Here is a 10,479-nt window from a genome sequence, read left to right on the forward strand (position 1 = left end):
GAGGAATCCTCTCCACATGCAGATACTACACTGGAGTGGAATATCAAATGTTCAAATCTCTCGCACAGATTTTTTGGAGTGAGTTTAAAAAACAGAAAAGGGAGCTCTTCGCTTTTCAAATAGCAGCAAATGTGCAGTGAGCCACTTCACATTTAAGAAAAAAAAAAGCTGATTGAAAAGAAGCCAATCATTTATGCATGCCAGAGAAGTGAATGGTGAACAGATGTGCTGCACACCTGTGACACAGCGACAAAAAGCGTCATTTGGTTTCCATTCAGTGGGCCAACATGCCTACACTGAGCTCTGATTTAATTTATATACTCTACATCTAGTCCGCAAGACCTAAAACATCAATGATAGTAATGATGACAGTGTTATTAATAGCAGTATTGTGAGGTATTTAAATGAAAAAGCACATTTACTGTATGCTACTTCAGGCTGCAGCAATTAGGATTAATATGCAAAATGGTCATAAAATAAAATCAGAGCACGTCTAAAATCAAAGATCTCTCCACTCTGCTCAGAAAAGACGTTCACTGAAATGCAAAATGACTCACCGCTTGAAGTTTCAATCTATTTAGTCGTACAGAGGTGGTAAGTTATTTATTGCCTGTCAGCACAAGCTGTTAATTTTTAGCAGCAGAAAGAACACAGACAATTCAAAAGAGAAAATGTGACGGATCCCTTAATCTAATCAAATGTGGTCGTGTTAAAAACAAACCAATGACAACATACAGTACGTCTGTTTTTAACACCTATCTTCCCATAAAGTTTGATCCCAGTGGAAATGCAGTCAGATGTTGACTTCTAACATTTGACTGACAGTTTTTTTTTTTTATTATTGCAGTATTTCACAAACACGCTTGCGCTTTCACTGTAACTGGTGCGTCGACGAGTTCAAGGAAAACACTGAAAGCACAAACAAAGGAAATAAATATCAAAGGGGGGGTATACAGTAAACACTGACACAGAGAGGGAAAGCACAGGGAATGAAGAAATGTGTGAAAAACAAAATATTCTGAATATAAAGGCGCAAACATGTAAAATGAGGAGGCAAATTGACAATATAGATAGATAGATAAAGGCTGAAAATTTACTGCAAAATGATCCAAATTTGAGCTGTTATGCAGATATTTCGGCCCGTCCTGTTATGTTTTATTTTTCAACAACATGCAATAATCCAAAGCATAGTGCCACTTAGAAAAATTGCATCATGTTTAAGTCAAACTATGAAACTCAGTTTTACACCATTTCTGATTAGCACCAAATACACTCGGGAACAGTGTTAAATAAACACTGAACTACTTCAATAAAACACAACTCCAGAGTTTTTAACTAAATAAAACTAAATAATATAATAGTCTATATCTATATTTGGTCCTAACTGGAATTATGTCAACTTTACTCTTTTAAAGTCACTTTAACACAGCAAAATTGACTTGGTAAAGCAGTGAAATCATATTTGGAGATGGTAAAATGAATGGGATCATCGATCGTCTGTCTAAATCTCAAGAACCACTCTGGGAAGTGTTGAAAGAAGCCTGGTAATATAAATAAACATGGATGCTCATTGAGACTTTGCTAAAACAACAATGGGTAGAGGTGGCCTAAGGTGCACATAGTTTTTATCAAGTGCATCCATTTAATGCTACATTTTACTCCTACCTGTACTTCAGAAGCACATCATAAATCATTTATTCTATTCCATTTGACATTTGACAGTGATATTATAGGCTGTGTCGACCCACACAGTTGTTTCCAATCACATATGTCAGATTATACCTCTGCTAAGGTGCAAAGTAGATAGAGCAGGCAAGTATTTCTTCTATGAGAGTAATAACCAGGTGCCCTGTCCTTAAGGATTCAAGAAGTGTGGGGAATATGTCAATTAAGCCTAACACTGCTAAGATAACATCAACGAGAAAACACTTGTGTGGGTGGAATATTGTTGCTCTCCTCTGAGAATCACTGCCTTAACGTGGTGCAGAGGTCTGTATGTCAGTGGGAGCTGTGTTGTTCGGGGCATTTCCACGAGGCAAACGGGCTCCGGGGGGGAGATGCCAGAACAACCTGGTTTCTATGAAACTGTGTCACTTCATATGGTGTAAGGAAACTGGGGCACAGGTGCTGGACCTGGGGTGGGGGGGGGGGGGGGGGGGGGATGGGGGTTCAGCTGAAAACACCTAGCCCTTGATCAGTGTGGCCCAAAGCCACATTATGTAACAACACTATCTTGTAATAACCCAATTCATTAATATTCGCTCCATTGTGCAACATACTGCTACTGTGGTGGCTATTACAGAATGTGCCCGTACAACACCATCCTGTTTGTGTGTGTGTGTGTGTGTGTGTGTGTCTCCTGATTAAGTAATGTAATAGTGTGTTGTTTCTATGGCTCTATGAACATTTAGTAACACTTTAGATTAGGGAACAGATATTCACCATTAACTCAAAAGGTCAACAGTGCACGGCACACGCTGCATACATATGCATGTAAGGTGCTTACGTACATGCATATAAGTAGCATACTAGCCCTTTATTAGTAAACATTAAGCATGTATTAACTCCTTATGTAGGAAAAAATCTTAATCCATGTCATAACAGAGGTAGAATAAGGTGTTAATACGTGCTTAACAATGACTTAATTAATTTCTACTTATACGCACCTAGTTAATTGTGAATATGTGTTCCCTAACCTGAAGTGCTACAAGTTCAAGTACAATCTCTGTTCTTATAATAAATAAAGTTACATTGATGTGGTTCTGAAGTAGTCTACTAACCTATGGAACTAAAAGGTTCTACAATTATTTTTGTTGTTTCAACATCATAATTCCTTGAAATCAAAGCTGCAGAGCATCACTTTTAAATATAAACAAATGCCAGGTTAAATTCAAACTACTGTCAAATGGGGCTGAACAATAAATATCCGATTGTGACTGAAATTGCAATATGATTCACAAGAAGAGGGAATAGGAATGACACTCATTTTCATTTCAATAGCATATTTAAAATGATTATTGTTTGTGCAGATCTGTGAGAAAGCAAGACATTTTCTTCAGTCTGCAGAATATAATGTGTACAGGCCAGAATAATATGTAACCGAAAATGCTCTTTTTCACACATTTTGGTTTTAAGAAATATTTTGCGCCTCCCGAGACTTGAAAATTGCAGCAGGGCGTATTTGGAATTTCGATTTTGAAAATTGTTCAGCCCTACGGTCAGATCCACATGACTCTCTGTGTGTTACATCACATCTGACAGCAGGGTGGAAGAAACGGCTGCACTAGAAAAGTGAGACAATGGCAAACTTTCAGGGAAAACTGACAGAGGGAACAGCAGTGTTTTGGCAACATAAGTCACACACTGGAGCTGGCACAATGGCGACCATTTTGGTGGATTATTACACACATTTTGTAAAGAGGAATTACAAAATGCAGTTCTAACATAATGGAGTGTTACTTCATAATGTGGCTTTACTCACACTGTGGATCGACAAGACAGGCAGGCATCCGGTTGTAAAGGAAGCAGGGTTAGAGTTTAAGATACCTCATTTCCGTCAGTCATCCAGAGAGTAGATGGTCCGCAACTGGCCAGAGATGTTCTCTGGTTTGTGATAGCATCAGGAAACCCCAGGATGAGCTGTGGAATAGTTAGGGAGAAGGATGCCTGGACTACTTTGCTTCAACTGCTGTCACCACAACCAATCCCCAAAATAAGCAGCAAAAAGTAGATTAATGGCTTTGCAGGCCCTGAGCTTGTTCAGATATAGCAGCATTATGAATTACTACTCAATAAAATACTTGCGCTGTGCAAGAAAAACTATTTTCACTTCATGAAACTTTTTACAGCTCATTTATTGTGGTTTGACATTTACAGCACGGTGGATTCCGATTTTAATGTTTGCAATTCTGCTTCAGCAAGTCTGGTCAGAGACTCCTTCCTCTGATGGTTTTACTTTCAGTAAAACTAAAGATTGAAATACAGTTTCTCATCTCTATGGAGCGTCGGAAAGCTGAGTCAGAGCACACGAGGAAAAAAGACAAGTGTGGCTGCTGAAGAGATAAACTGGGGCTCATGATCACTTCCTGCATGACCCTTGCTTTAACATATACAGCGCCATCCAATATGCCTCAATATTTTAACAAGTTTGTCCGAATTCACTTAAAGACACTTAACAACATTCACATCACCTCCATCAATCCATGTTCAGTCCGCTCATTTTGAAATCTGCTTAAAAGGCCATTTATCTGCTCAGGCTAAATAATAATTGACGTTCTTACAACAGTGACAGATACTCACAGATCGCTGACACCACAAGCACTTTGGAATAGTCGGCTCCCTTTTTACTTAAGTGGACACTTTCCTCTTCAAATCATCAATGAGTACAAAGATAATGGCACATAAATGCATAAAGAAAGATGCGTTTAACCCTCCCCATTCTCACCTTTCCCACATATAACCCAGTTAAATGCAAACCCAGGAGATTCTTAGATACGTTGCATTATCTTCTTCGAGGTGTGTAGCTATTGTGCCCCACATCTTCATGTAATCTCACAAACACAGTTCATACGGGAACAAAGCGACTGCAGAACATAGAATAAATGACAGCAGAATCTCAATGTCAGGTGGGAGGAAACTATTAGTTCTAGCTTGAGGTTCAAACAGCTAAACACTTCTTTTTTTTTAACTTTACTTTGGTGAAGTAAATTGGCAGATGAGCAAGTGATTCAGTTTCTATCAGGATGTTTGTGTAGCAAGACATTTTGTTCCCTTTTAACAGATGGAGTCATTTTATAGTCGTGCTATAAACTGGACGTAGCCATCATAAAATGCAAATATGGAAGACGCTGGCAGAAGATGGTATTAGTATGTATGTTTCAGCCTGACAAGTCAAACAGGTGTTCAGTGAAGAAACATTGTCTTAATGACAGTACAACACTGCTGCCACCTGCTAAGCTCAGCCTGCAGCCATAACATTATAACCACATTTACCAGCTGTATTTATATATATTACAAGAACAAAATAATGCATGTATATTTGCAGGTGCATAATTATAAAAAAAAGCACATCCTGCTGATAGACATGCATCATCAAGGTTAATTATAATTTCTGCTGTTGTAAAAATATTATTAATTAATAAATTACTGATATCCTTACTATGAAAACTTGACTTTCACGCTGCTCATGACTGAAATGGAGGCAAATAAATTAGCTCTCAAGCTCGCCAGATTTTCTGCTGCAGAGTAATACTGCCATCTAGTGCCTGAGGAACCTTGTGGTTTTTGCATTTCATGTAAGACATTGAGTCAAAGCAACACATATCTTTAAATGTTTAATCTGGCTTTAAACAGTCGGTAACACCATTCCAATATGGAGCAATAATAATAAAAAAAATGTTTGAATACTAAAATGACAAAACTCAGAAAAAAACCTCACTGTAAAATGTTAAAAATCAAACAAAATGCACCATTGTAAACCACACAAGACCTTGTTCAGATGTTTTTGGCCACAGAAGCGGTTTTCTTGTCGCCTGCTTTCATCAGAGCTTTGATGGCTCTGGCCCTCATTTCCAACTCCAGAAGTGCCAGTTGTTGAATGGATGGCTGACAAGCTGCAGGGGCACAAGTTGAAGCTTGAACAGGTGAAGTGACTTCTGCAGGAGGAGGTGTACTCTCTTTGAGAGCTACCTCTTTACTTGAAGAGGATGAAAGGGCTAAGATCTCACTGACGCTTTTGTCTATGTCACTCTGAATGTCTTTCTTGACTTCAGTTGGCGGAGAGTCCGTGGGAGGCTCCGGCTGTGGCTGTGCTGGGTCAGGCTTTAAAGAAGGGTCAGCGACATTTCCACTGCCATCTTCTAATTTTACTGGCCTGTCCGCAGCTTTAACAGTCTGCTCTTCTTTGGTTCCTTCTATGTCACTGTCATTAGTGTCTGCGTTTATGCTCAGTACATCGCTCTCCTCACCTGAGCCACCACCCTCTGTAAGATCAAATACACCATGAATTTTTTAAATGTACATTTATCATTGTATGACATTTTTAATGTTTAATTTCAAATTGCATGTCAAAATATTTTTTTTTCTGTGTAGAGCATGTAATTTACCTTGTTTAGTATCCTCACTTTTAACCGTTTCTTTGAGGCATGATGTAGAGTCCACATTATTATCTTGTCTGGGTGGGAAAAAAATGAAATAAACACACCAGAACACACCAAATTCACTCTAAATTTGAAATTTTATCCTGAACAAGTCCGAAAAATGTTCACTCACTGGCTTTCTAAAGTCTCTTTAGAGTTTTCATCCACATTTCCAGATGTAACCTCTTCTCCTAGACACAACATCAGTTTCAAGTGAATGAAAATCCTTACCTCGCAATGCTGTATTGTAATAAAAGCAGGTGCCTGTTTTATAAGAATGTGTCTTACCTGCTAAGATCTGAATCAGATGTCTCTCAGAGATTGGCTCCAGTTGTTCCCAACATAGTTTTTTGATTTCCTCTAAACTAATTTCCTGTGAAGAAGAAGGTCTTTAAACAGCATCTTTGATGCCATGTCACTTTCCTTCAAAATAACCAACATAAGCTAATGATTGTTAGGAGATATTCAGTATGGTCAGATGTAAATGCTGTAAATGTTTATTTAATGCTTATTTAATTTGTTATACAAATAAATTTTATGCATTTTTATACAGCAACATTTAGTTCCCACCAGCAACTTAACAAAATTGGCACATTAGCATTTATCTACCTTTCGCATTAAATAACTGGTTTAAAGTAAAATACTGAAATAAAACTGAACAAACCTTTTCAAGATATTAACACAATTGCACGTTGTTGAAATTCAGTGCAATATGACCTTGGTCACGTCTTCCAGCATTAGTTTGGAAGACTGCATGTCGCAATAAATGAAGTGAGGTCCGTAAATACACAAACAAATGTCTGGATGAAATTCAGTGTAAAATGCTTGAATGTTTGTCATAAAATGCAGACCAATTAGTCAGACTGGTGAAGATACACCAGTGACCTTTAGTCAACAAATGCTATTTCAGTCAAGACATTTATATTTAGACTGCAGATTTTTTTTCATAATATATAGAGTTACAGCTTAAAACAGGAATTTGTTTGCTTCCCAGTCACCTTCAGTTCATCAGGCAGCATCTTGTGCAGCTTCTTCTCGCCCAGAACACGGAAACACTGCTCCAACATCTCACGCTTCTCGGCCACATAAGAAGTGATGGGTCGAAATGGCAGGTTCAGGTCCAGTCCACCCTCCTCAATGTCACTGCTGACCCTGTCCAGCTCTGGGTCAGCAAGTTCATCCTTGGAGTCCAGCTTCAAAGAAACAAGTTACTCAATCAATGTGGGTAGGTGACGTGTTGTAAACTGTGACAAATAATAAAACGGTATTGAACAAATCAGTTGTCACAAGGACTTTGAATTCAGCACTGAATTCAAGATGAATAAAGATGCTTAATATTTGCTTTATTATTCACTGTATCGATTAACAGTGAGAAATTAATAAAATAACGATAATATAACAATAAAGATAATGACAATAATATTGTATTATAATAATTAAAATGACTCCTAATTTTAGAATGTTGTCATGACTGAGAAATTTCACATATTCAGTTTTCAACGCATCTTTTCTGCGGAAAGAACCAGGCGGACTTGGAGGAAATTGCTGCTTTTGGTGAGAGGGAAATAGCTGGAACTGATCGACTGCAGGGTTATCGGTGAATGCATCAGCGTGCCATTCAGAGGGGTTTTTGTGGTTTCTCAAGAAGGTAATTAATTTAACCCCCATGCTCACTGAGTCTTTATTCAAATAATAAGAAAAGACACACAACTGCAGCTGTCAACTTTCGGGTCTCTCCGACTTTCACTTCCGGCCTGTCACTCAAAAAGCGTCCGTGCACATTGTTACACACGGCGTACAGTACGACTTACTTTATTCTCGTAAATTAAGACTTAATTCTCGAAGTCTGTGATTATTATTTTTTTAATGTGACCCTAATACTCCGTCGTAGTCTGTGTATGCACATGTGAATAACGCGTAAAAACAGTTACTAAAACGTCCCTGTTTAACTCAACCATGCCTTACTATAAGCTCAGTTTGCCTTGATTTGTCAAGGTTTTAGGAAACAACATAAATTCTTACATGCCACACGTCACCGCAGTGTTTGTCAAATTATTTTGCCTAAACACCGCCTACTGTGCTATGTATACAAAACATGATTAGCACGAAGCTAGCTTGATTATCTCACCTGCACGTTTGGTTCCTTACTTCTACGCTCATCTTTTTCACGTCGCTCCTCGGACTGCGTGTGTTTCCTCTTCTTTTCACCGCTAACTGGTTTCTTTTTCAGCATTTTGAGGTAAACGGCGCAGCTTGTTCTTCATAAAAATGTTTGCTCTTTCACTCACACGGTAAATGTGAATGTCGCGGGAGTAACGCGTCATTGGCGAGCGCCGCCTTTTGCTTTTAGATACCGGAAGTCTTTTATTACTGCCATCTGTTGGACTGGAGCGGTACTGCCTGCATGTTTTGGATGGAAGGACAGTAATTACATGTTTTTGCTTTGATAAAGTGTTTTATACCTGATTTTAAATTTAAACTCTTATCCCCCCCCTTCTTACTTTGTAAGAAGGGGGGGGATAAGAGGGGATTTCTTTACTTTTTTTTTTTTTTTTTTTTTTTTTTAAACATAATACCAGCCATTTGTCTGCCAAAACTTGAGTGAGATGCCTTATATGAATTGTGATCTAGAGTTTGATTGATTGACTGACTGGTAAGTCATGAACATATTTCTTGTATTGTCAAAGTCACACCAGTGACTGCTGTGTGTCACACAGTTTTCTGCTGCATCACTGCTTCATCAGATTCACTGCTCCAAAAACCTTCAAACTTGTGCTCATCTGCACCATTTGTGTCTTCACATTTTCAATTAGACACACGTGGACGTTCATGATTCACCATATTAACTGTAACTCAACCTTTAACTCATTGCTTGTGTGTTAGGATTTTATTACTATGTAGAGGAAATGGTTTTTTTTACCAGTGTAATAAGATAAGGGTTAAATAGCCAGAGATCACAGTGGCTCATAATAATGTGTCAACACAGTACATTAGGAGGGAAATATGACACATAGGGAAAGATTCCACTATGATGTTATCAAAACAATGTCAAAATGTATTTAGAGTTAATATGGCGAGTTGAAACACAAACCTGTAATTTATTGAGATACTGTAACTTATACTTGTCACTGAAATAAAAAGCCTGAATAACTTTTTAACATACAGGACATTCTAATAATGTGTGGCTGCGCCTAACCCTACAGTTCAAGTACAGTAGAAATAGTTTACATGTAACCAGTAAACAATTCAATACTCTCTTCAGCATATCTGGCCTGAGACACAGGTTTCAAGGTGGTGACGACAGAAGCAGGCTGTAAATCACTCTAATTGGCTTCCCCCGCCTGTGCCTGAAATAAGGCGGGAGCCAAGGCAATGGCTGCCCGGGCGCCATGGCGACAGCTGTCTGCACATAACGCTGGTTGTTATCCTGATGCCATCCACCAAATTATGCAGCGGATATGGTGGGAGGTGTGCATCGATCACAATAACGTCACAGTGTTTCCTTTGCAGCATCTGCTCCCATGTGTCTGGATCGCACCTCGTTAAAAGGGCAATGATGGAGCTGGCTCTGTTGACGGGGACGCCGCATCAGAGTCACGGAAACAGATCAGAAAATCTACATTTTGTACGGGTGTGTGTAAACTCTGATATAAATCGTCAAACGAATTCTCACCAAATGATTTCGCGTCGCGATGAAAGACAATCCTGCTCACAGCAGCGCATTAAATAAGTCTTTTCAGATTCTCACTTTGTCTTCAAGTGAGTATCTGTTACACACACATCCCAGGCCCTGTTGTGTAACGACAAAACCCAGCCAATCAAGACACTTATAGTGCCGACTTGAATGTTTCTCACTGTTTTTCCTCATTTCATTCAGTTTATCTGCATAAAAACGACGACTCACAGACAGAGAAATGTTCAATGAGAGAAAGCGAGAGGAAAATGCATGAAAAAAGAGTGCTATGGATGTATTTATATAGTATTGTCATTGTATATTCAATACAATGAGTAATAGAGTAATTGTGTTTGATTAGTTGAGAGAGTGGATGGCCTTGGGAAAGAAAGTATCAATCAGTCTGGCAGCAAAAGGTAGAACAGGGTTATTTCCTTACATAGTTCTCATGTAAATAAAAATCAAATACACATGCAGTTATGTAATTTTGCACATTCAAAGCAGCAGTGGTTCAAACAAGCCACTTAAACCTGTTGTTTTTCAAAATAAAACAACAGCTTCAACTCGACTTGGAGCAAACAAATCAAACTCTTCGCCTGCCAGTTTCAATCCACACCTGTCAGTTTCACTCATTCCAACTTCACCTCGCAGACTTCGACATCGCTCACG

At 38.7% G+C, this 10,479-nt stretch overlaps 1 protein-coding gene across 1 annotated transcript; it reads right to left on the reverse strand.

Annotated features, from left to right (window-relative positions):
* Positions 1 to 5,338: 5,338 nt before the first annotated feature.
* caap1 (caspase activity and apoptosis inhibitor 1) lies at positions 5,339 to 8,370 on the reverse strand (the record flags this gene model as incomplete). Its single annotated transcript, XM_083910722.1, has 6 exons — positions 5,339 to 5,981; positions 6,105 to 6,172; positions 6,271 to 6,328; positions 6,426 to 6,510; positions 7,136 to 7,330; positions 8,266 to 8,370. The coding sequence occupies 6 exons, from the start codon at positions 8,368 to 8,370 to the stop codon at positions 5,494 to 5,496; spliced, it is 999 nt and encodes a 332-aa protein (XP_083766848.1). The 3' UTR covers positions 5,339 to 5,493.
* Between the last annotated feature and the right edge of the window lie 2,109 nt (positions 8,371 to 10,479).

This window comes from Microchirus variegatus, assembly GCF_963457635.1.
Source record: "Microchirus variegatus genome assembly, chromosome: 2".
Classification (NCBI taxonomy): Eukaryota; Metazoa; Chordata; class Actinopteri; order Pleuronectiformes; family Soleidae; genus Microchirus; species Microchirus variegatus.